At 50.0% G+C, this 25,391-nt stretch overlaps 1 protein-coding gene across 2 annotated transcripts in view; it reads left to right on the top strand.

The window, feature by feature from the left end:
* The window catches only part of SREBF2 (sterol regulatory element binding transcription factor 2), a 59,812-nt gene that overhangs the window by 10,228 nt on the left and 24,193 nt on the right, over positions 1-25,391 (top strand). For both annotated transcript variants that reach the window (XM_032346102.1, XM_032346101.1), the window contains 8 exons: positions 14,943-15,401; positions 16,354-16,535; positions 17,221-17,367; positions 19,032-19,253; positions 20,494-20,608; positions 20,831-21,012; positions 23,316-23,508; positions 24,128-24,309. In XM_032346102.1, coding sequence (XP_032201993.1) covers positions 14,943-15,401; positions 16,354-16,535; positions 17,221-17,367; positions 19,032-19,253; positions 20,494-20,608; positions 20,831-21,012; positions 23,316-23,508; positions 24,128-24,309 — 1,682 coding nt within the window. The remainder of the gene's footprint in view (positions 1-14,942; positions 15,402-16,353; positions 16,536-17,220; positions 17,368-19,031; positions 19,254-20,493; positions 20,609-20,830; positions 21,013-23,315; positions 23,509-24,127; positions 24,310-25,391) is intronic.

Here is a 25,391-nt window from a genome sequence, read left to right as displayed (position 1 = left end):
TTTGTAGGTGTGGTGCGCGGGACACAAAGGAGCAGTCACAGAGTACAGGGTAAAATGTTCCATTTTCGGACCACAGGATTCAAGGGTTAAATTTGGTTGACATTGTGGATTTGAGGGGGGGGGCGGTCATTGTGGAATTTTTTAGAGTAGCAGGATCCCAGAGACTGGAGCCTTCAGGTAAGGCTCTCTGGGGAACTTCTGTTTAGAAACTAATCCTAAACCATTGACTGGCTTGGAAACTGGAAAAGCACAGCCCTTTCTGCAGTACTTAGGCCCTTTGGAATTGCTAAAGAGTATGTGTCAGAATGTCCCTTATAATCTGGTTTCCGCATCTGGCGGGTGGAACTGGTCTGTTGGGTTCAGAGTCTGGTTTGGACCAGTGGTGAAAAGCCGGCTGCGAACCAGATGTAGAGCTGCCTTGTTCAACTGCTGTCTGCCCGGCTGGGGCCTTTACCATCCCACAGCAACAGGGGGAGACCGTGCTTCCGGCTAAGTGTGAAATTTATGGTGAAGCCTTGTAATTTACAAAAGTTGGGCATTTGTCTTCCTGACAGTGCTGTGAGGTAGATGGCTTACTTTTTATGCCCATTTTGCAGATGAGACACTGAAACAGAGAGATAAAATGAATTGCCCAAGATTTCCCATGCTGATGGGAGTTGGGAGTTGAATTTGGGGCTTCTAACATGGGTGCCCATACTCTTTCCTTCCCTGTGGGAATGAGGTGGAAGGTATCCTGACTCAGGAAGCCTGTCTTAGGAGACCCTGCTCTGGTCAGAAGTCTTTAAAAATTTTTTTTGAAACAACTTTTTAGGGGCGCCTGGGTGGCTCAGTGGGTTAAAGCCTCTGCCTTCAGCTCAGGTCATGATTCCAGGGTCCTGGGATCGAGCCCCGCATCGGGCTCTCTGCTCAGCAGGGAGCCTGCTTCCCTTCCTCTCTCTCTCTGCCTGCCTCTCTGCCTACTTGTGATCTCTGTCTGTCAAATAAATAAAATCTTTAAAAAAAAAAAAAACCACAAAACTTTTTAAACTTGTTCAGACCAGTTCAGCACGAATGAGTATCCACTATATTCACAGCAGTGTTAGACTCTTTGGGGTATTGGATATGAAGAAAACTGTCCCCACTTTCAGGGAGCTGACCTCTGAACAGCCGGATTTACAAAGTGAAATGCAGCAGAGACCATGGCAGAGATACAAACTCCAAGGGTTTTTTTGAGCACTGGCGAAGGGAATTAGCAAGATCTTCACAGGGACTTTAGCATTTGAGCCAACATGTGAAGGATGAGTGAATAGAACTTTAGAAAGGAAAAGTGTCAGGGTGTTCATTTTTGACAGAATTGGAGCAGAGTTGGGAATAATTTGGCATGTTCTGGGAACATGTGATTCAGCGTGGCCAGAGTACAGTAGAGAACTAAGGTTCTCAAACAGCGAAGTGTCTGAGAACCCACAGGTCTAGGGTGGCATCCAGGAGGGGCACCTAAGGAGTGGAGCGGTGGGATCAGAGGTTTCTTGTGGAGGCGCCTTGCAAGCTGGGCTCTTAAGCTAAGGGGGCGGGAGAGAGGAGTCGTGTTCCAGGCTCAGGGAACAGCCCTTTCGAAAGGCACTTGGGCGTGTGGGGTTGGCAGGCTACCATCCTGATAACTGTTGTTCCTTATCTTCCTCAAACACGGTTTTGGTCTGGTCCCTCCCTCTGCTGCGTCTGTGTGCTCTCTCTATCAGTCAGGAGTCTTGGTGATAAGCAGCTGAAACTGCCTCTGGCTAGCGTGAACGGAAGAGTTTACTGGAAGGACAATGGCACACGAACTGACCAGAAAAACAACAGAGCCAAGCTTGGAAAACGGGCCAGAACCAAGGGATGCTCAGCTGCAGAGCTTAGCTAAGGCGAGCCCTGGGGCTGCTGGGGGAGAACCCCGCTGCTTTCGGTGGCAAGAGTCATGCCCCTGATTGGGGGTCTGCGAGAATCCAGGCTGATTGGCAGAAAGCCTGACCTCCCACCAAGACCACCCAGTGGGGGTTCTCCACAAGGAATATCAGGGTCCTGGGGGGATGGTCAGCCAGATGACAGACAAACAACAAAAGTGGCAAATGTCCACTACATTTTCTGTGCCTCCCCTGGCCTCCACAAGAAGAGCCAAATGCCTTAGGGTGCCGTTAAGGCCTTTCCCAGCTTAATTGTAAGCAACAGCATCTGCCCTCTCTCTTCACACTCTCTCCATTTCAGCTGCTCGCCGGGCATTTCCTGGTGCTGTGGTTTTGTTCAGCCCGTTTCCTTTGCCTGCAGTAACCTTCCTTCTCTCTGACTCTTAAAACTCTTCGTCCCCTGCCTTCCAGCTCGGATCAGTCCTGTCTCTACTCCCTGACGGCCCTCTCTTTGTGAGGCGCTTGGCCATTCTTGTCCTTACCACACTGGATGGGAGTTGGTTGGCTTTCTCTGTCTTCACTGGGAGACGGGAGGTGGGAGGAGGACCAGCCCTTGTGAGTCCTGGCTCTGGGCCGGGTCCCAGGCGAGGTGCTCAGTGGCCTCCAGCGCCTCGCAGGGTAACCCACGGGTGTGGTGCAGGTGGGGGGGGGTGGGGGGTGTTGGTAGCATGACTTAATAACCTGCTTTGCAAGTATTTGTTTTGTCCTTAGTCTTAGGGAGCTTTGAGGGTGGCCGTGAGCGGAAGGATGGCATGGTGGGTTATTGGGGTCTTTCACCTCTGCCTGGCTGGCTTTGGGACTGAGCAGGGTTGAGATCCCCTGCTGTGGAGACTCTGCACCTGGGAGAGTCGGGAGGGTGGTTGCGCCTGATTTTGTGGACACTTGGTCACCTGGCGCTGTGCAGTGTGATGCCCTTGTCTTCCAGAACAGGACGGTGTGGGATGGGTTCCTGGGAGTCTCACTCTCCATCTTGCTCACCTTTCTGTCTCTTTCCAGGAGAGGGAAAGTCTTGCCTTGCCGTGCAGGGAGGGGCAAGTGACTAGCCGGAAATGCAGGCGGACCAGAGCTGACAGTCCTTCCCCTTCTCAGTGGGGGGTGTTGGCTCTCTTTCCTGAGTGAGGCACTTACGAAGCATCTCCCTGCTGCGGGGGTCTGTCTGGTGAATTCCCTTCGGTGATAGAACCAATGCATCTGTGCGGCGTGGTGGCTGAGAACTTGACCTCAGATTCCAGCTCCACCACCTGACTGGGTGACGTTAGACAAGCAGCTTAACCTCTCTGTGCCTCTTTTACCTTGTCTGTGAAGTGGAGGTGATAATGGTGTCAAAGTGTTGTGGAGATTAACTGAGGGAATCTGTGCAAAGTGCTTAGCACAACTGCTGACAACTAGTAAGAGTTTGGTAAATGTTAACAATTAGATACTATTTTTATTAGCACTGCCACTAATTGGCTCAGGTTTTTTCTTCTTAATTGTTCTCAAAGTCTCTTCTTTTTTTTTTTTTTTTAAGATTTTATTTATTTATTTGACAGAGAGAGATCACAAGTAGATGGAGAGGCAGGCAGAGAGAGAGATAGAGGGAAGCAGGCTCCCTGCTGAGCAGAGAGCCCGATGCGGGACTCGATCCCAGGCCCTGAGATCATGACCTGAGCTGAAGGCAGTGGCTTAACCCACTGAGCCACCCAGGTGCCCCTCAAAGTCTCTTCTTAACCTCTTCCTAAGAGCAGGCATTTTAAAGTAATAGGTGGAGTAAGAGGAACGGCCTTTCAAAGTGGGGCGCCAGCAGTCTGATGCCTCTAACTCGGTGTTGAGTAAGGGCTGCCTGGGCCCCAGGGTGGGGCGCTTGCCCGGTGTCCAACCTGGTTGCTGACTGCAGGGTTCTGAGCCCCGGCCGGAGGCTGGGCATGCGCAGGGAGGACATTCCGGAGAGGAAGGCCTGCAGTGTGGTTTTCGGGGACTTCTGGGGCAGGGCACTTGTGAGAAGAGCACAGGCTTGGGAAGAGGAAGGGGAGACTGCCACTCACTCAGCCACCTGCCTGCGACCATGTGCAGGCCATCCCCTCTTTGGACTTGGATTTATTTCTTCCCGTGTAACCACCGCCACTTCTCACGAACTTTTATGTCGGCCCTGTTCTCCGCGCTTTACACACACTAACTCTTTTTTCAAAGAGTAGCTGAAACTGCTGCCTCACAGGGAGATTGGAAGGTTACATACCGCAGTATGTGGGCGCGTGCCGGCGAGAACCACTGGGGGGCAGTGCTAATGGGGTTCTTCTCCAGTGGCGGAAAAATGTTTAAACTTCGCATATAAATATGTACTCACACACAAACAGTAGATAAATAGTAGTAAAAATCAACTACAAAAGATTCTTGGGGCGCCTGGTTTGCTCAGTGGGTTAAGCCTCTACCTTCGGCTCAGGCCATGATCCTAGGGTCCTGGGATAGAGCCCTGCATCCGGCTCCCTGCTCTGTGGAGAGACTGACCCTCTCCTCCTGCCTGCCTCTCTGCCTACTTGTGCTTTCTCTCCATCAAATAAATAAATAAGGGGCGCCTGGGTGGCTCAGTGGGTTAAGCCGCTGCCTTCGGCTCAGGTCATGATCTCAGGGTCCTGAGATCGAGTCCCGCATCGGGCTCTCTGCTCAGCGGGGAGCCTGCTTCCCCCTCTCTCTCTCTGCCTGCCTCTCCGTCTACTTGTGATTTCTCTCTGTCAAATAAATAAATAAATAAATAATAAAATCTTTAAAATAAATAAATAAATAAAATCTTTAAAAAGAAAGAACATGTACCTCTTGAAGGCTTTTAATTTTGTGTTTGGCACATAACAAACGCAGTTAATGTTTGTTGAATGCATGTCTTAACTGATGTGTCTTTATTTGTTTTGTATTTTTCAAAAGATTGAAAGAGACTTCTAGAAAAAGCAGAAAGTCTCATTTGGAGAATAAATGTAATCATTTGAGTAGGAAGGAATGCTCACAGAATACAAATAGGCAGGCAAAAATATCTCTCCCCTGTTCCCCCAGTGAGTCAGTTACATGCATGCTAACCCTGAGATTTTTTAATCTTCCATTAGCATTGAACTTAATATTGGAAATAATGAGATGGATTACATAAGCACCCCCATCTATACCACACCCCTCAATTCTCCTTACTTTATTGTCACTCCATGTCTCTCTCGCATCTCTCTCCCAAGTTGTGATGAGCACAAACGTAAAATCCAGGCAATGTTGTTTTATAGGGAAAATAGTATGCATAGAGGAGAGATTCAGATAAACCAAAATCTGATCTCAAATCAAATCTCGGTTCAGCCACTTTGTAATCTTATGAGGGGACTCAGGCAAGTAATTTAATTTCTTTGAATCTTATTTTCCTCATTTATTAAGCAAAGGAGTAATACTGGTCTTAGAGTTTATATAAAGTACTAAGTAGGTATCAGTGAGAGCTATTATTATGTTGTCCATCTAGAATCACTGTGAAGTAATTTCTTTTTTTTTTTTTTAAGATTTTATTGATTTGACAGACAGAGATAACAAGCAGGCAGAGAGAGAGAGAGGGAAGCAGGCTCCCTGCTGGGCAGAGAGCCCGATGCGGGACTCGATCCCAGGACCCTGAGATCATGACCTGAGCTGAAGGCAGTGGCTTAACCCACTGAGCCACCCAGGTGCCCTGTGAAAGTAATTTTAGTCATAACCACCTGTGTACTTTTAAATAATACATAAATGTGATCTCTGATTCTCTTCATTAGTTGATGAAGTTCTCCAAGTTTTGTTTCAGCTATTTTGATATTATCCTCACAAGTCAGAATTCACTTTTTTTTTTTTTAAAGATTTTATTTATTTATTTGAGAGCGAGACAGTGAGAGAGAGCATGAGCGAGGAGAAGGTCAGAGAGCGAAGCAGACTCCCCATGGAGCTGGGAGCCTGGGGGAGCCCGATCCCAGGACTCGATCCCGGGACTCCGGGATCATGACCTGAGCCGAAGGCAGTCGTCCAACCAACTAAGCCACCCAGGCGTCCCAGAATTCACTCTTAAGTATGTGCCCAGAATACTTAATGTGTTTGTGATGTTGTGGGGTTCTGGGGAAGCCAGCAGCCTCCCCTGTACAAACTAGCAGGAGCAACTACTGGGCCAGAGAGGCTCCCCTTCCTAGAGCATTGTTGGACTACTTGCTATGGTATTTCCTTCTTTGATAAGGAGAAAGACCAGGTTCATCAGCATGAGCTGATCATGCTGACAGAACCTGACATGATTTGACCCTGACTACCTGCCCAGTCCGGGGTCCTGCCAGTTGCGCATTCTCCTCAGCAGCCCACTGTGCTAGCTCTATGCTTCCAAGCCTGGGCTTGTGAGATCCCTGGGCCTAGAATTCACATTGGGTGCCCATCAGCCTTAGTCTAGCTCCCTCAAGAAGCTGCTCCACTTACACCTGCCCTGTGTCCTCCTTGCTGCTGTGATTATGTCACTTTGACTAACTCATTGAGGTCAAGGAGGTTTTTTTATCATCTCTCTAGGCCAGCACACAGTGGGTGCTCAACAGGCTTAAATCCTTTTGCATTTACATACCCACTTCACCAAAAGTAGAAGCTTTACAGAAATTGCAGATTTGTCCAGATTTTCCAGGATAACCTGGATTTCAAAAATATCTTGTCCCATTGTGAGGTGATATGTCCCTTCTAGTTTTGGTTCAGAAAGCATAATTGCCATTTTGACAGATTGCGTGAAAGTTGCTTTGGGAAGCACTTCAGGGAACTGATGCCAGTTTTTTAAACTGCCAGAGTGGTTAATGGTTGAAGAGGTACAGGGGAGTGGAAGATTTTGTCCATGCACTTGTGAATTACAAAATATCAAAAAAACATTTAAAAATATAACTTACTATATTTAATGTGGCAAACTAAAAACGTTTATATGTGAAAAACCTACTCTTATACTAAGACATCATCAGCACATATCAGAGATTTATTAACATTATTAGTGAAAAAACCATCAAGATGACAAAGCTGGGGATGCCTGGGTGGCTCAGTTGGTTAAGCAGCTGCCTTCGGCTCAGGTCATGATCCCAGCGTCCTGGGATCGAGTCCCACATCGGGCTCCTTGCTCAGCAGGGAGCCTGCTTCTCCCTCTGCCTCTGCCTGCCATTCTGTCTGCCTGTGCTCGCTCTCTCCCCCTCTATCTCTCTGATAAATAAATAAAATCTTTAAAAAAAAAATGACAAAGCTGGGTCAAAGGAAAAGGTAAAAGAGGTATTTATGTAGTTTTTTAAAAAAGGATGCAGGAATAAGATTGCAAATTTAGTTGCAAAACTGGTTACTGTCTTACAGGGCAATAAAAATAAAGCTTTCGAGTTTATCTTTTTTAAAATTGTTCACAGCTTACCAGTTTTCTATTACATGAACATCTAACTTTACAGAATGTGGGTCTGATCTGTGGTAAATAGAAAGTCAGACAAATTTATGTTTCTAGAGCATCAGATGACCTTGATGTAGTCAGCATAGACATGGCTACCTCTAGTATGACTCTAAAAGGACATTTTTTCTTTTGCCTTATTTTTAAGTTTCAGATAATCCCCTCTTTTCTTCTTTTTCTTTTCTTCTTTTTATTTTTTTTTCAGAGAGTGTGTGCTGGTGTCCTTTGGGAGTGGGGTGGCAGAGAGAGAGAGAGAGAGACTTAAAAGCAATCCCATGCCCAGTGCAGAGGCAGGGCTCAGTCTCACTACCCCGAGACCGGAACTGACACCAAGAGCGGAATGCTTAACCAGCTGAGCCACCAGGCTCCCCTCAGATAATTTTTCTTAACAAATAAATCACAGCTGGTTTCAAGAGCTCAAAGATGGCCGGACTGAGGTAGAGAAGAGTCCCGGTGGAGAGTAATCCTGAAGTGGTTTTGAAATGGAATTGTGAAACTCAGATGGGAAGAGAGGGTGGAAAGAGCAGGAAAGGTGGGGCACGGGAGTCACAGAGAAGGCTCTGTTCCCTAACCGCGCCAAAGGCATGTGCAGAAAGGGGTGTGGGTATTTTCCCCAGGTGAATGATGAGCTAAGGTGAGTGGGAAGTGAAATCCCTTGGAGTGGGAGGGAGCAGTCGGTAGGAAGCTTTGACGCTTGTGTTTTAGAGATTTGATTTGATTTGAAAGACTGTTGGACCAACAAGATACTCAAAGACGACAGTTGTTACTGGGTAGGAGGTTGCGGTTGAAATCAAGGCAGAGTATGGAAGTTAAGCGAGGAAACTCTGCTACCGTGAAGGGAGACCTGCCAGAAGTTCATAGTAAACTTCTGGCAGAGGAAAGAAGCAGAAAGAGCAGTTGAAGGTCGTGCTGAAGATCATTGTTCTGGTTGAAACTGGGAGCTGCTCTGGGAATCTGCTGTGCGGGACAGAGGAGGCAGGACTGGCCAGCTCAGCTGGGACTCAGGCTGCCCCTAACAGCCAGCCGGGTAGGCAGGGAGAGAGCCAAACAGAGCAGACCAGAATGCCATTTGAGAATGACTCCGCTTCCTTTTGTGCTTTCTTTGTCTCTTAATTTTCATCTATCTCGTTACGTAATATTTGATACATGCAGAGATACATTAGTGTGTGTTATGCAACACACGTGTTTGAGAACCCCACCTCCCTGCCCAATTTTCCTTTGTGGTTTCTTTGTAAGTAAAAAGAGTTTACTCATCCCTCGCCTAAAACATAGGATGCCTGAGTCACTAGTTTGCCATCCGGTGTCATTCAGCCCTCCTCCGGACTCCCTGTCCCCCAAGAAGGTGACCCAGAATTCCCTTTAAGAACATGATGCTATCCCTGTGCTATGAGCTTCTTAGCAAATGGGCCCCCTGGTGTTTGGAATGGTTTTAGGCACCAGTTTGCCTGTTAACCATTGTCCCTATGCTCCTTACAGTCTTGCATTTCAGGGTTTCTGCGCAGAAGGGTGTAGTTGACAGCCCAGCTTCTGAACTGCTCTTCTGGTGACCTGAGGGGGGATAACTAATTTTTCAGGTCCCGAGAAAGCAGTGGGGATTACACATAGCAAAATGGTGGAGAAAAGAAAAGTTACCTCACTATTGACCCTCAGGCTTGATACTAGTCTGCATTTGATTTTTTTTTTAAGATTTTATTTATTTATTTGACAGGCAGAGATCACAAGTAGGCAGAGAGGCAGGCAGAGAGAGAGGAGGAAGCAGGCTCCCTGCTGAGCAGAGAGCCCGACCACTGAGCCACCCAGGTGCCCCTTTTTTTAAAAACAAATCCTAGGGAAGGGTAGGAAGGAAGAAGGGAAGATAGGATCATCAGCTTGAATTCAGGATACTTGTTTCTTTCTTTCTTTCTTTTTATTTTTTCCAGGATACTTGTTTCTTAAGAAGCTTGCTTGTTGGGAATAAACTTTTGTGCTTATCTCCCTCTCAGTCAGTGGTTGTGGTCCATCTGACTCCCAGCAGCCTACAGACATCACATACCACATTTATTCAGTTTTCTTATGTTGTTGGGCAGGTCTGATGTGGGGCAAGATTAAATAAACAACACTCCATGAAGAAGGTTTAGGTGACTATCCTAATCTTGGGGATGCGGGACCTTTTCAGTATAACACAAAAACCATGTAATATCATTACACAGTATTAGCATTTGTGTATAGGCAGTTCTGCTGTAACGCAACGTATCTGTTCCTAAAAATCCCCACACTGAGCAAAATTGTAATGCAAACCACAGCGTGTGAGGGAGGTGGGGTTTGGGTAACAACACGCAAAATCTTCAGCGGTAACAAAAAGAAAATAAAAAGACTGGAAGCTAAGAACCTAATAAAACAGCTCAGTTTACAGATTCTTAGTGGGTAAGAAACACAGAAATACCCCAACAGATAGGATCCCTTACCTTAAAAAAGACCTAAGGTTTGCTCGTGGAAGTGGGCGTTAGAAGTTCTAGCTTCCGAGCTCCTGTGTAGTGATGGGCGGAGGGCAGTCTACAGTCAATGGGAAGTTCTGGTCCCGATGTGGATGGTTGTGGTTTGTAACACGTGCAGTGAGCTGACGAAGCTGGCGGATGTTTGAGTTCTGCGCCTTTGCTCATTTCGTGTAGTCCTGTGTGGCTCATTTCAGCTGGGAATGTTTTTGCATTTTCTAGTGTTTCTCTCATGCATAAGTAAACAAAAAATTCACGATAGGCCCAGATTGTTCCCTGATAAATCCAAATGCACTGGAACAAATTCAAATTTTCAAAACAAGAGTCCAAGCAAAACTGACTGTCAAAAACCCTGCCACGAATAGCATGAGCTAGGCATTCCCGAGGGCCAGGCCCTGTGCCTTGGAGTCCATGCGCTCTCAGCGTCCCCGCCAAGTGGGTGTAATTTCAGCCTCATTTTATAGGTGAGAAAACTATGGCCCAGAGAAGTAAAACTTTAAGTTATAGGGCTAGGGCATGATAACTTAACCCTCTGCCATTTTTTTTTCTCAGCAACTTTGTCTTTTTAAAGATTTTATTTATTTATTTGAGAGAGATTAAGAGAGAAGAGCACACAGGAGCAGGGCGCAAGGGAAAGGAAGGGGAACAGAAGGAGAGGGAGAAACTCCCCACTGAGCAGGCAGCCTGATTTGGGGGTGGGGTGCTTCATCCCAGGACCCTGAGATCTTGACCTGAGCCTGGACTTAACTGACTGAGCCACCCACGTGCCCCTCTTTTTTCTCAACAAATTTAAAGAAAAATAAAGTGGATTGTATGTCAACTGTACATCAATAAAAAAGAATAACATTGTGGCGGATATTTGCACATATATAAGGAGGATATACCCACAGTGTATGAAATTAAAAAGAAACAAGTAGCCCAATAGAAAAATGCACAAAGGTCAAGAGCAGGCAATTTACAAAGGGAGAAATACAAATGGCCAGTAAAATTGGCAGGGAGACATCCAGCCTCATTTAGCGCTCATTCATGCGAGCCAAAACAGTTTGATGTCATTCTTTCCCCACCGCCTGAATGACAGAAACAGATGTGGGGAAATGCTGGCAGAAGCATAGATTGGTATAGCCTCCCCGAAGCACATAAACCCGTCCTTTGACCCCGCCATCAATTTCTAGAAGTTTATCCCAATCATCAGATCAGTGGGAAAAGATTTTTCTAAGAGTTGTTAACACTGGGGGCACCTGGGTGGCGCAGTCGGTTAAGCGTCCAACTCCTGCTTTTGGCTCATGTCCTCAGGGTTGTGAGATCGAGCCCCACATCGGGCTCCGTGCTGCTTGAGATTCTCCATTCCTCTCTCCCCTCCATAAATAAAGCTTAAAAAAAAAAAAAAAAAAAGAAAGAAAGAAACAAAAGTTGTTAATGCTAAAAAATGGAAAATAGCCGTCTGTCATCACTAAGTGGTGAAATTCTAGGGTGTCAGTACCACATGTTACGATGCATACTTCGGGACTCCCCCAGAGAACGCTGTGGTAGCCATAATGGCTGACACGGAACACTCCCCATGTCTTACTGAATAAGGGGGGCAGGGGGCAACAGAGCCTCTTCAGTGTGATCCCACTTTTGTAAAACTGTCCTTACAAATGTGCGTACCTGCGCGTGCAAGCAAGCCTTGCTCTTGGGAAGGACACATCGAAACATCGACAGTAGATGTCTCAGGGAGGTGGAATTGCGGATTTTTTTTCCTTTTAACTTTTTTCTAAATTTTTTCCATAGTGTGACTTTTATGATTTTAAAAAAGAAAGTTATTTTAGAACATTATCTGACACAAGGCAGTAACAAAATACAAAATCTAAGAAGAATAAATGACCTTTGTGACGTCTCTTAGAGCCTATCTGGGCCAGGTAGCAGATGCCCAGTGAAGGATTGTTGCCTGACTGACTATGCAGTTTGGAGACTGTGTTACCTCATTTGGGGCTTTAAGCTCTGTATCCCTGGCCAGAATTAATCTGCCCAGATTTTGGGTCACCTTACTCTCAGGTGGATGCTGCTAGCTGGGCCAGGCAAAGTGCTTGGTGGTTGCAAGCTCCTCAAAGTGCACATGAACTTGGGGTCTCTGGATGAGGCTCTGGATGGTTGCAGTGCACAGGTGACAGCCGCATCGTCTGATTTGGGCTATGAGCTTGAGCTTTTAAAGAGATCAAAACCCAAGTGTAGTTTCTTGAGGCCCAACTTACTTTATTAAGCAGACTTACCCCTTACTTTAAGCAGCAGCTAAAAAATGGGACTGTGGCTTGTTTGGGGAAGGTAACCACTGGTAGCACCCTGCCAGGTAAGCTCAGGTTTGCAGGCCTAGGGGGCCTCCCAGGAGGCCGGAGTCTGGCCCTCCACTCTAGGGACCGCAGCTCGTCGTGCAGGATCTGGAACGTCATTTTCAAAGCCCCATAAAACCTGTGCCTTCTCCCATGCCTCTCTTTTCAGGGTTTCATGGCCCCCGGCGGCAATGAGAGCCAGTGTCATTGTGGCACTCCAGTGATTGGAGCAGCAAACACAGACATTAGGATTCTCCCACGGGGCGCAGCGTGGAGCGTTAGCGCAAAACTGCACCCAGGGTGGGCTTTCCGCGCATCCGTTCTCCTGGCCTCGTTCTGGCTGGCAGGGCGTCCCCTCCTCTGTCACTGCAGACCAGATGGGGTCCCGGGAAGGCCCAGCGTGCCCTGCTGGAGCGGGGGCTCAGGGAGCCTCTTCCCATTACTTCTTCCTTCAAATGCTTGGTCTTAAGGGGCCCCTCTGCGCCGCTCAGCCCCACGCTTCTCCGCCTGGCTGCAGATAACACCGCTGGAGCTTGTCGTGTGTGGGTTGGAAAGGATTTATTTTTTTAATTTAAACCACCGCTTCCCATCTGCCTACACACTCTTAACCTGCTTTGTGAACAAGCTTTGTGACCTCTGCTGGTTATTTCGCTGTGCCAGCCCATGTCTTTCTCCATGAAAGGTTTTGGAGAACACTCGACCAGGGAGATAAGTGGAGTGAAGTGCCCAGGAGCTCGGTGCTCCGCAGTGACCACTAAGGGCGACCTTTACAAAGGTCTGCCTCTCACCAAGCACTCTGCACAAATGACTCTATCAATCCCCACAACAAAGAAGCCACGTGTTCTTAAGGCAGCCTTCTGTGGTGAGGAAACCAGGGTGTGAGAGGTGACTTGCCCACGTTCACATGGCTGTGTAGGTGGCACCTTGAGACCCAGCTGGTGCCAGTCTGTGCCCTGTCTGCCAAGCCTCTGGCCTCTGTTGCCTTGTGCCCTCCTTAGCTTTCCATGGATTGAAACAGTCAATCAGGGAGAGATGTTTTTTGGGCTCACAAAGCAGGCCTCTGTGTTGATCCCCCGAGTAAGAACTTTATGGGAATTCTGGAAAGCTCAACAGATTCTTCGGTTCCTCTTAAGCATTTCCTTAAAACTTTGCAATGTGCCCATTTCTCCTCCCCACACACAGCAGGCTGAGTGTCAGGGGGACACAGCAGTGTTGAGGTGTTGGTAAATAATACTGCCGCACAGTGTAGTCTTTCATCTGGTGAGATGCTGTTTTGCCAGCAGGTTGAACTGATCAAACGCTGGAAGTACTAACTGCTGAGCTTCAGCCACCCGAGGAAGCTCCCCCAGGAGCTTTCTGCTTGCCTGACCTAAGGCTCTTCATAGCCCAGACCCATTACTGTGAATGCACGCGCGCGCGCGCACACACACGCACACAAACACGCACACACACATACACACACACACACACACACAGAGTGTTAGAGACCTGGGATGGTGGGAGGGACTTGGTGGTGGAGGTTTGAGGGAATGAGAAGAGGTGGTGTTCTTTTTGGTTTGGGGTATTTTGGTGGCTAAGTCAGAGCATCGTGTTTCCTTGAATGTTTAGCTAAGGAGGAGGGTGTACACTTTGGGATCAAGCAGTAGCTTCTTGGGAATGTATTAGAGAGGAAAGGGGAAGGAATGGAAGCAACATGAAGAACCGTAGGTCTGAAAATAGCTGCCACGCTATTTCAGCTGCCTCTGAAGCCGAGGCCCCAGACTTCGAATGCGGACCAGCTCTGTGGGGAGGCAAGAGTCATGAGAGACGAGTTTTAGTTGTCGATTAAGTTGGGTTTTGGTAAATTTCAGGGAGGATGACGTAGGGGAAGAGGCCCTGGAGGCAGGCTTGAGGCCCTTTGGGCTGGGGACTTAGGGCTCCTACTTGGAACATAATCCAGAAGGGGGCCATGGTCTCCAGGTGGACACATCCCTCTGGTCCCACAGACTCCTTGCTCAGAGAGAAGGGCCCAGCCGAAGAGGGCCAGAGTGGGCCCCCTCTAAAGCATGGGGGCTCTGGCCCAGCCTTTCGGCAGTGAGTGCCCTGTGGTACAGTGGGAGAAAGTTCAGCTGGGAGACAGAGAACTGGTTCTAATCCTCGCTGTGTCCTGATGAGCTGGAGGACCTTGGACAAGTTATTTTCCTGTTCTGGGCTTCAATTATGTTTCCATCCATTCCACCCTAAAGTGCCTAACTCAGAGGCCATCAGCTTCATCATCCTTGAGTGTTCCTGCTGGTACCAGCAGTGCCCAGGGCTATGTCCTTTTTGGAGAGAAGGCTGGGGGCCTGCCTGTGGTGAGCAGAAAATGCTGCCTAGGCTGAGAGCGGATTGAGGTCTGGCACGACTTTGCAGCCAGACCCCTCCTGACCCCTGCACTCGGGCCCTGTCCGGGGGAGCAGTGCTGAGACTGGAGGTGGCCCCACACCTGAGGCTGCTGAACTCAGCAACTCCCGCTTTCCACCCCAGGGTCCCCAGTTGTGAAATGAGACGGGCAGTAACCTCCAAAAGCAATACTCACCTGCCAGAGAGGGAGCTTCTGTTTGGCCTGATATAATCAGGAAAGTTGGTGGAAAGGGCCTGGAGGTAGGGTGGGGAGAGAAGAACTTCGAAGACGGGACGTCCTGTGCCCTTGTCCCTTGGCTGTCTAAGCCCATTGGTTGCCTCCTGAGAGGTCCAAGAGGGTTTCCTGACCCACTTCTGCTCTGGTCCCGGGAATGCTTTTTGCTTTGCATGCCTCCATTTCTTAAGCAAATTTGGAAGTTAATAAATCTTTTGTATGGCAATAAAATTACTCCTTTTTGTTTATTCACAGAGATGCTGCAGTTTGTCAGCAATCAAGTTGGAGAGTTCCCTGACTTGTTCTCAGAGCAGCTGTGTAGCTCCTTCCCCGGTGGTGGTGGCGGCGGCGGCAGTGGCGGTGGCGGAGGCAGCGGGGGCAGCAGCAGTGGTGGCAGCAGCAGCAGTGGGGGGGCCGGAGCGGGGGACCCCTCGATGCAGCAGCGGTCCTTCAGCCAGGTCCCTCTGCCTGCCTTCTCTCCCTCGGCCGCCTCCCCCCAGGCGCCAGCCCTGCAAGTCAAGGTCCCCCCCAGCACGGTGCCCACCCCGCCTCGGGCCGCTCCCGTGCTCCAGCCTCGCCCCCAGCCCCCGCCGCCGCCCCCCACACAGCTGCCGCCGCAGACAGTGATGATCACCCCGACATTCAGCACCGCTCCCCAGACCAGGATCATCCAGCAGCCTTTGCTGTACCAGAACGCAGCCACCAGCTTCCAAGGTGATTCAGAAGTCAGAGAGCAGAGTGATTGGTTGCTTCAGAAGTTTCTGTGCCAGTTTGCAGACGCTTCTGAGGTCAAGGGTTCTGCCCTCTTTGGGGATGACCGAGTCTGAATGAGTTTGGGGTCACTGGCGGCAAGGACAGGAATAGTTCACACTCTGTGTGTCCTCAGACACCCTAGTAGCTGTCATGCCTGCTTCGAGAACCCTTGGTGGAAGCGTCTAACGAGCAGAGTAGACACAGGGCCGCGCTGGTAACTAGAGCTAGAGGCTTGAGTGAGACGAGTCCGGAGACTTACCCAAACACCAGCCAGATCCTGGCGCCCGGAGCTGGAGAACCATTCATTCAGCAAACACCTCTTGAGCCACCGCAGAGAGTATGACTTAGAGCAGGGGCTCCGGCTCTGCACAGCAGGCCTCGCGCGGGCCTCAGTGTGTGTGAGTGACCCTCTGTGTCATGTTACACCCTGTGCCCGTGTGGCCGGGAGCCCTGAGCGGGATATTCTGAAGCTCAAGGGATCTGACAGTTCTCCAGTGAGCTGCTGAGGGCTTAGGGGCTGCGGAGAGGCAGCAAAGCAAAAAAGCGGAGTTGGTCATCCCAGAGTGCGCTTTCTCTTCCTTCCAGGAGAAGGAATGAAGCCTGGTGCGATTGTAGGTTCCTTGGATTCCGAATTCCCTTGCTGGGTGCAGTCATTGGCCGATTAGCTGCCGGCACCTCCACCCCAGCACTCAGAGTAATAAAACAATCTGTTCCCGTTCCCTCAGAAATTGATGCAGCCCTCATGGAATGTTCTTGTTATCTAGACCAGCCTGTGAATGGCTGTGCACATCTTCTTCAGCAGCAGGTGGGGAGTCGGGATCGCTCTGAGGCACCCCCCCTCCTCACTTGTTGCTGAACCCACGGTGACGGTACATTTCTCCTCCGTGTGACTTTTCCCTCCTCTTTTCCCAAGTTCTTCAGCCTCAAGTCCAAAGCCTGGTGACATCCTCCCAGGTGCAGCCGGTCACCATCCAGCAGCAGGTGCAGACGGTGCAGGCCCAGCGGGTGCTGACGCAGACGGCCAATGGCACGCTGCAGACGCTCGCCCCGGCCACGGTGCAGACGGTCGCTGCCCCCCAGGTGCAGCAGGTCCCGGTAGGTGGCCGCTGAGAAGTCGGGGGGCCCAGGTAGAGGCTGGGAGCCGGCCTTTGGTCGAAGAGGTGGTCAGCGTACTACGAAGGAACAGCAGCATGTAAGGGAGCAGCATTTAGGGTGCCTGGGAGGCGCCCCTGAGCCGGGTGTGGAGACCTGGCTGAGACCGCCTCTGTGGATACACGCCGGCCCGCACGCAGACTCAGTCAGTGGAGGTGGTTTATTCTAGTGACACATAGAACGGGCATTAAACTGGAAGGAGATGTGCCAAGATGTTTATAAGTCACGTATTATAGTGGACTGTAGTCACTAACAAGGTCATTTATCTTTGAAAAAAAAAAAAAAAATTCCAGGTTTTTTCCTTTCTGCGTCTCAGCCATGTTCCTGGCTTTCCTGAGTTTGTCCAAAATCAGACCCCCTTCCTGTCCTCTGTCTCCGCCCCCCCAACTCTGCCCCGCCAGGCCCTGGCATTGCTTTTCTCAAATCCTTCCAGTCTTAAAACCTAAGACCCTTCAGCTCGACTCTTTCTCCCTCTCAACCCCGCCATCAAGCTGTGTTCTCAGTTTGAGGAAAATGTTACATATTTTTTTTTCATTCTTTCCTGGAGGGAGTCTGTGCAGTAAGAAGCGAAGGCAAAATAGGCAAATAATACCGCCTGCCTTTCTCCTTTTCTTCCTTCTCCGTCCAGGTCCTGGTACAGCCTCAGATCATCAAGACAGATTCCCTTGTTTTGACCACACTAAAGACAGATGGCAGCCCTGTCATGGCCGCGGTCCAGAACCCAGCCCTCACCGCCCTCACCACCCCCATCCAGACAGCTGCCCTTCAAGTACCAGTAAGAGCCGCCTTCCTTCCTGCCCTCCCCCCTCCACCCCTTCCTTTCTTGGAGTTGTTGGAGATGTTCACAAAACTTCTACAGAACGGACAGGGGCAGAACCCCTGTGGAATGTGTCAGATTGCAAATACCGCTCCCTTTTAGAGTTTTTTTTCCCCCCCCTTGAGAAGTACCATCAGTGCATGCAGTGTGGGAGTACTGGGGACTCTGAGGGAGGAGAGAGGAGTAGCGGAGTATCCCTGGTTCCTGGGTAACGGCTTCACCCAGGGCTGTCTGCTTCTAGGTCCCGCTGATGGGGGTTTGGCTTCTGAAAGAGCCCAGGCCCACCAGGCAAGGAGGGGCTGCAAGGCGAGGGACAGGGACGGCCCGGTCCTTGGGCTGCAGGGTCGCAGCCACATCAGCGGCTTGTAGCAAAAGAGTGCGAGGGAGTGAGAGGTGATCAGAATTTGAGAGTAAGCTTTATTCGTAAGAGCCAAAAAGTGGGAACAACCCACATGTCCAAAAAGAACCGTTGCTATATACAACTGCTGAACCTCAGAATTAGTACGTTGAGCAAAAGATGCCTGTCCCAGAGGAGCTCACGCTGGGGATGCCGGTACATGAAGTTCGAGAAGGGGCAGAATGAAGCTGTGGTGTTAGAGGTCAGAGCAGTGATCGCAAGTTGGGGAAGGGGCAGGTGGGACTGGGAAGAGGTACCAGCAAGCTTTGTAAGGGGATAGAAATGGTCTCTGTCTTGGTCTGGGTTGTCTTGGTTACACACGTGATATCCATACGTAAAAATGCATCAAGTTGGGGCACCTGGGTGGCTCAGTGGGTTAAGCCTCTGCCTTCAGCTCAGGTCATGATCTCAGGATCCTGGGGTCAAGCCCTGAGTCGGGCTCTCTGCTCAGCGGGGAGCCTGCTTCCCCCTCTCTCTCTGCCTGCCTCTCTGCCTACTTGTGATCTCTCTCTCTGTCAAATAAATAAATAAAATCTTTTTTAAAAAATGCATCAAGCTGTACACTTAAAATGTGTGCTTTTTATTATGTGAGAATTACTTCTTAATGATTAATGAAGATCACTGGCCATTTGGATATTGAGGCCATTTATTGAAGAAAATAAAACTAAAATTGGTAAAAATAGAAATGGGGAGAGAGCAGATTTGAGGAGAAAAGGGGGAGCCTCTACAGTTGGCCTGTTTATCTACTGGGATGGCTCTAGCCCTTCTTCTGCCCTTGTGCTTTTTGATAGCCAAATTATATAAGGAAATACAGCAAGTGACTTCACTGTCATGTGAGAGGAAAAGATATATCCTGCACCAAGAGAAGGCTTTCCTTGAGGCCAGAATGATACGGTGCAGTGTACGTGAGTTCACAGGTGGCTCATAGTTTGCTTGCAAAACAGGAATCCTATGACTTGTTTCGGGTGCCCTTAGATCAAAGGTTAAAACATACTTACCCACGTTAATCCCATTGTGGTGTGATTTGTTGACAGTGGTTCTGAAGGGAGTGTAAGAGCTCAGGTACCGTGGCTTCTGAAGCTTCGTGGGGCCTGATTTGGTTCAGCCACAAAGAGTGTCAGACCAGGCAATGGTACAAGGCCAAGGCCAGCAGGTCTCTGTTCTGGGATTGCTTTACTCCAACTAGCCACGGGGTAATTCTGCCCTGTGTCTCTGCCTGTTCTAGACTCTGGTGGGCAGCAGTGGGACCATTTTGACCACAATGCCTGTGATGATGGGACAGGAGAAAGTGCCCATTAAGCAGGTGCCTGGGGGGGTCAAGCAACTGGAGCCCCCCAAAGAAGGAGAAAGGCGAACGACCCACAACATCATCGAGAAGCGGTACCGCTCCTCTATCAATGACAAAATCATCGAGTTGAAGGACCTGGTCATGGGGACAGATGCCAAGGTGGGTGCCGAGCAGCGACCATTTCATGTGCCATCGTCTCCCGTCTCTCTGTCTTGGCCATAGGAATTTAGGAGAATCCACGTCCAAGTGCGTGAGCGTAAGGATGGTTAGCGGCGCTTTCTTATTAAAGCTTCTTGGGTTTGTGGTTTTTTTCCCAAGATTATAAAATATTAACCACCATAAGGGAACTGGTGGGGGTTGGTAAGGCAGCAGCCTGCCTGGACCTTGGCTCTGCAGTGACCACAGGTTCCAGTAGCACAGGCGGAGGGATCCGTGCTGCAAGATGGCGGCCAGGTGCGGGGCTGGGTGTGCCTTGGCGTCGGCTGGTGGCTTTGCTGACACAGGTTCGGTTGTGTTCGCGAGTGGTTAGCAATAGTTCTACCTTTTTAGGGAAGAGAGAAGATGGAGATTGGGTCTTTAACCAGCAGCAAATAGAGGGAATAGATTGTTCGTTGTTTCAGGTATTTCAGTGAATTTATCTTCTGTCACATAGATTTTTTTTTTTTTAAACCCGTTATCTGTTTATCTTCATCATCTCTGTTTTGAAAGACAATTTTTTTTTCTTTATTAGCGTATAGACCGGAACTGTGCTAATTGAACTTTCCTTAAGATAGTTAGCCAACAGGGACGCCTGGGTGGCTCAGTTGGTTAAGCAGCTGCCTTCGGCTCAGGTCATGATCCCAGGGTCCTGGGATCGAGTCCCACATCGGGCTCCTTGCTCGGCAGGGAGCCTGCTTCTCCCTCTGCCTCTGCCTGCCTCTCTGTCTGCCTGTGCTCGCTCGCGCTCTCTCCCTCTGTCTCTGAAAAATAAATAAAATCTTTAAAAAAAAAAAAAAAAAAGATAGTTAGCCAACAATGCTCTGGTATTTTTGTTGTTTGCTTTCTTTAAAGTTTGTTTTGGTTCTAGGGTTATTCTAAGAGGAGTACTAGCTAATCGTCTGTGTTTCGAGTGTCACTGTGCACCAGACTGGGGAGGGGGGCTCCTCTCCGTACGGGTATTATTTCATCTTGCCCTCACTGCACACCTGTGACTCATATATAGACATTATCCCCATTTTAAGGACAAGAAAAGCGGGGTTCAGAGATCCTGAGTGACTTGTCCTGGGTCGCACAGCTAACCAGTGAGCGAGCCAGCATCGCAGCCTGGAGCCTTGCTTTCACCCACAGGCTCTGGGCCTCAGCCCTCTCACTGTGTAGCCTGCCGGGATGCCACTGTGTTTTCACTCCTCTTCCTTCCCAGATGCACAAGTCTGGCGTCCTGAGGAAGGCCATCGACTACATCAAGTACTTGCAGCAGGTCAATCATAAACTGCGCCAGGAGAACATGGTGCTAAAGCTGGCGAATCAGAAAAACAGTGAGTGTGCTCATCGAAAGAAGGGTTATCAGACCTTCTGCTTGTAGAAGTCCTGTGCTGGGCCCTGCGGAGGGCCCAAGGCCGTGTACAAGGCACCTTCGGGGGTGAACGGGAGAAAGGACCGTGGGCCCCTCCCCCAGCCCAGCCCTGGCCTAGGCACCAGCGCGGGGTTGGGGGGCTCTGGAGAAACAGACCATTTGTCAGATGCGGTTTTCTTTGCAGAGCTCCTGAAGGGCATCGACCTAGGCAGCCTGGTGGACAATGACGTGGAGCTGAAGATTGATGACTTTAATCAGAATGTCCTTCTGATGTCCCCTCCGGCCTCTGACTCGGGGTCCCAAGCTGGCTTCTCCCCTTACTCCATCGACTCGGAGCCAGGAAGCCCTTTGTTGGATGATGCAAAGGTATGAGCTTTAGAAATCCTCTGACCCCTGGACTCTCTCCCATCTCTCCCAACTGAACTGTGGAGACGCTGCCAAGGGGGGGCCAGGCCAGGCGTGGAGAGGCCCAGGGAAGGAGAATAGGAATTCTATGACGTTAGGTCCTGCTGCGTCCCCCACAAAATCCGCTTAACTGGTTCAATGTCGTCCATTTTAAGTGGTCCTTGGTGCAGGAGCCCGTCTGAGAGGAGTAAGGGCCAAATCCAGAACAGGAACACACAGCAGCTGGCGCGCTGCCTGCGGCGCCTCGTTACATTCCTCATTTTTAGCGGGCCTGGCAAGACCATTGTTTGAGGTTGTTGAGTCGGTATAGGGCAAGGCTGCCTCTGGGTCCTCTTCTGGAAATGATTCTAATTTGCAGCCTGACAAGTAACATTCCAACCAAGGGCCATTAATCGTCCAAGAAAGCCCCTGGTGATTGTGGTTTAATGGAATTAGCCAAAAGAGGCTCGAGCCTAATGATCTAGCCCTCGGAACTGGAGGAGCCTACTGGCAAGTTCCCATTTCGAAAACACAAACTTCCCTTCTAGCCTGTTTTGGGTCAAACTGTTTGGAGTATCGTACCTAATTTTACTGAGGAGGCTCTATTCTTGAAGTACTTTATAAATGTGGTTCTGTTTGGTAACAGAAGGCCATGTGACATATACATTGAATTAGCTAGGCATCTGTCATCAGAAGAAATTTTCAGATGGCTTTAAAATGTTGAAAAGGAGGGGCACCTAGTGGCTCCCTTGCTTAAGCATCGGTCTTTAAGCTCAGGTCATGACCTCGGAGTCTTGGGATCAGCCCCTCATCGGGCCCCCTGCCAGACAGGGAGACTTTTTATCTCTGCCTCTCCCTACTGCTCATTCTCTCTCCTCTCTCTCAAATAAATAAAATCTTTAAAAATAAATATTGAAGGGGCGCCTGGGTGACTCAGTGGGTTAAACCTCTGCCTTCGGCTTGGGTCATGATCCCGGGGTCCTGGGATCGAGCCCCACATCGGGCTTTCTGCTCTGCGGGGAGCTTGCTTCCTCCTCTCTCTGCCTGCCTCTCTGCCTACTTGTGATCTCTGTCGTCAAATAAATAAATAAAATCTTTTTAAAAATAAATAAAGAAATAAAGAAATATTGAAAAGAGAGTGGTGTGCTATGTGTGCACTGAGAGTTGAAGGAGACCTGGTCCCAGGCTTCCTCTCTGCCTCTGTGGGCGGCTCCCTAGGCAGGCAGGGCTCCTGCCTCCAGCCCTCCCTCCGTAAGACAGGGAGGGGTAAAAAAGCAGTGCTGCAGTTCTACAGCAGGCAAAGTCCTGTAAATAGATTCATACTGAAGTTGTATGGTCTTTTTTTATTTTAAGATTTTATTTATTTGAGAGAAAGAGCACAAGCAGGTAGGGTAGGGGGAGAGGGCCAGGAGGAGACGGGGAAGCAGGCTCCCCATTGAGCAGAGAGCCCAATGTGGGCCTCAAATCCAGGACCCTGGGACCATGACCTGAGCCAAAGGCAGATGCTTAACCGACTGAGCCACCCAGGCGCCCCAGTTGTATGGTCTGTAATCAGTTCTTCTGATGTTTATTTATTTGTTTTTCAAGATTTTTATTTTTTTGAGAGAGAGAGCCCGAGCAAGGTGAAGGGCAGAGGGGGAAGCAGACTCCCCACTCAGCAGGGAGCCTGATGCGGGGCTCCATTCCAGATCTCAGGGATCGTGACCCGAGTTGAAGGCAGATGCCTAACCTACTGAGCCACCCAGGCGCCCCTGTTGATGCTGAATTTACATGCTTAGATAAAGCAGCTGTTCTATAGTAGCATAAGGCACTAGCGTATAGTATGAAGAGTTCACTTATGTAACTGTCACTATAATCAAGATATAGAACATTTCCATCTCCACAAAGTTCCTTCGTACACCGTGGCTGGTAGTTCCCGCATCCCTCTCCAGCGCCAGACAACTACTGATCTGCTTTCTGTTGCTTTAGATTAGATTAGCTTGCCTGTTGTGGAATTATACAGAACCCTGCAGAATATTTTCTTGTGTGCTCTGTTTTATGAGCAGGACTCCTGTGCCTTTGGTCTTCAGAACATGTTCTTGTCCCAGGTGGCAAGAGGACGAGTGTGCCAGTGTTTGAGAAGCAGCCGAAGAGCTGCGGGCTTCTTCCTTGCCTCCTGCTCTCTTCCTGTCTGACTTCGTAGTCTTGAATTTAAATCTCACAGTCTGACTCCAGTACATGTAAAAGTAAAATGCTGTTAAAACCCCACGCAGTATTCATTCCAACCTCTCGGCCCTGCTTTGAAGGTCAAGGATGAGCCGGACTCTCCGCCAGTAGCGCTGGGCATGGTGGATCGCTCTCGAATTCTGCTGTGTGTCCTCACCTTCCTCTGCCTCTCCTTCAACCCCCTGACCGCCCTGCTGCAGTGGGGAGGGGCCCACGGCTCTGACCAGCACCCGTACTCAGGCTCCGGCCGCAGCATCCTGTCCCTTGAGTCAGGTAGGTAGAGGGCCTGTTGTATCCCCCAAGCACGGGTGGGCTGCTGCGGCAGGGGACAGGCCCCGTGTGTGCACTCGGCTCGGCTTGTCCACTGGGTCCCAGAGGGCTTTTGTACTGGGCCTGCCAGGGACTGGCATAAGTCACATTTTGGAAGTAACAGGGCAAGTCCGAGTTCAGTCAGTAAGAACAAAAGAAATAGGAACCCACACTGCTGTTACCATTGGGCTTGGGGATCTGGGGAGGGTAGGTGTCCCTGTTTGAAGGAGGATGTGGCAATTTTGCCCAAGTCTTAAAACCCATGGTCTCACCCCACCTTGACTAACAAGGATTTTTGTTATCTTTGCTATCTAGCTGTGGCTCCTGTCTCCATAGTGACAAGGGCTGCAGGGTCCCTATTTAGGGTACAGGACTGTCCCACATTTGCCTGGGGTGCGGAATAAGGCTATGTCTTATCCCTACGGAAAGCATTCAGACACTGTTACTACATGAATCCATCTTGTTCTCCATGCTCCCGAAAATGAGGTGGAGGGCTCTAACCTGTTAGATGCGGGGGTCAGTTGGGGGGCCTGCCGTCCCCTCAGACTGCTCTCGTGGGCTCCGCTGAGACGTGCCTCTTCAGGTTCTGGAGGCTGGTTTGACTGGATGATGCCAACACTCCTCTTATGGCTGGTGAATGGTGTGATCGTCCTGAGCGTCTTCGTGAAGCTGCTGGTCCACGGGGAACCGGTGATCCGGCCCCATTCACGCCCCTCGGTCACCTTCTGGAGACATCGGAAGCAGGCAGATCTGGACCTCGCCAGGGTAAGGTCTGCAGCTAATAACTCAACGACTTCTGCTGAGCACCCCGGTGTGTGAAGTGCTGAGGTGGGTGCTTGTGGGCGGCAGGAAAGGACACGAGATAACCCGCGGTGTGTGTTACCACAGAGGAAGAGGAGGGTGCTCTGGGAGCTGCGGCAGAAGGGACGAGTTGGGCCAGGGGAACCTGGGGCTTGAGCCGAGCAGTTGGGGCAGGGATGACCTTCCAGGTGGAGAGGTCATGAGTAGATGGGCTACTTGGGGACCAGCAGGCAGACAGGTATGTCTGGAGTATAGGATACATTTGGGACAGATGAGGGCTAAAGCTGGTCATGTATCTCGGGCCCAGATTGGAGAGATCGTTGATGAGTAACTGATCTGGGGCTTTTTTTCCCCCTAGTTCTCTGGAGAACCAGGAAGGTTTTTGAGCAGGGACGTTAGCTGAAGGTTTATGGGAAAGATTCTGGGGCATCTCACAGCATCGAAGGAAAAGTTCAAGGTCACTTGTCAGAGGAACAAGAGCGGGAACAGTCCTCCGCTGCAGTACAACATGGGCCGACTCTCCCATGGGCTGGTGGTGGTGGGCTGTAGTGCCCACCGGGGAGAATCTGATCGAGTAGCCTGGAGCTGCCAGCCAGGCCGAGAGCTGTGGCTCCCGGACTATAGGTGTGGTGGTTGGAGGCTTACCGCCTGAAGCAGGCCTGTTCCCAGAAGAACAGCATTCCAAGATGTATATCCTAGAGGCATGTTCAGGTCTGTGTTTCATGATGGTCGTTTTGGCAGCTGCAGGAAGGATGGGCTGCGGGAAGGGGCCCGGAAGCAAGTGAGGGGCTCTGGGGATAGACTGGATCGGAGGCGGCGAGAGCCTGGCATTGAAAGGAAAGACTGATTCAGGAAATGCTGAAGATAGGACGTGGAGTGGAAGTGACGTGGCCTTGACTCCGGGGCAGGGGAGGCTGGAGCTGTGGTGGCCTCTGTCTGAGCTGTGCTGCTCGAAGGTACAGTGAGAGGGTCCTGGGAGGGAGAAGGGCCGGGGGCAGGGTTGAGGTGCCTCTGGAACCCGCCCATCAGCCAGAGAGGGCTGCTCC

The sequence above is a fragment of the Mustela erminea genome, chromosome 6, assembly GCF_009829155.1.
Source record: "Mustela erminea isolate mMusErm1 chromosome 6, mMusErm1.Pri, whole genome shotgun sequence".
In the NCBI taxonomy this organism is placed as follows: domain Eukaryota; kingdom Metazoa; phylum Chordata; class Mammalia; order Carnivora; family Mustelidae; genus Mustela; species Mustela erminea.
The sequence above is the reverse complement of the archived record's forward strand: the minus strand, read 5'-3'. Positions and strand labels throughout refer to the sequence as shown.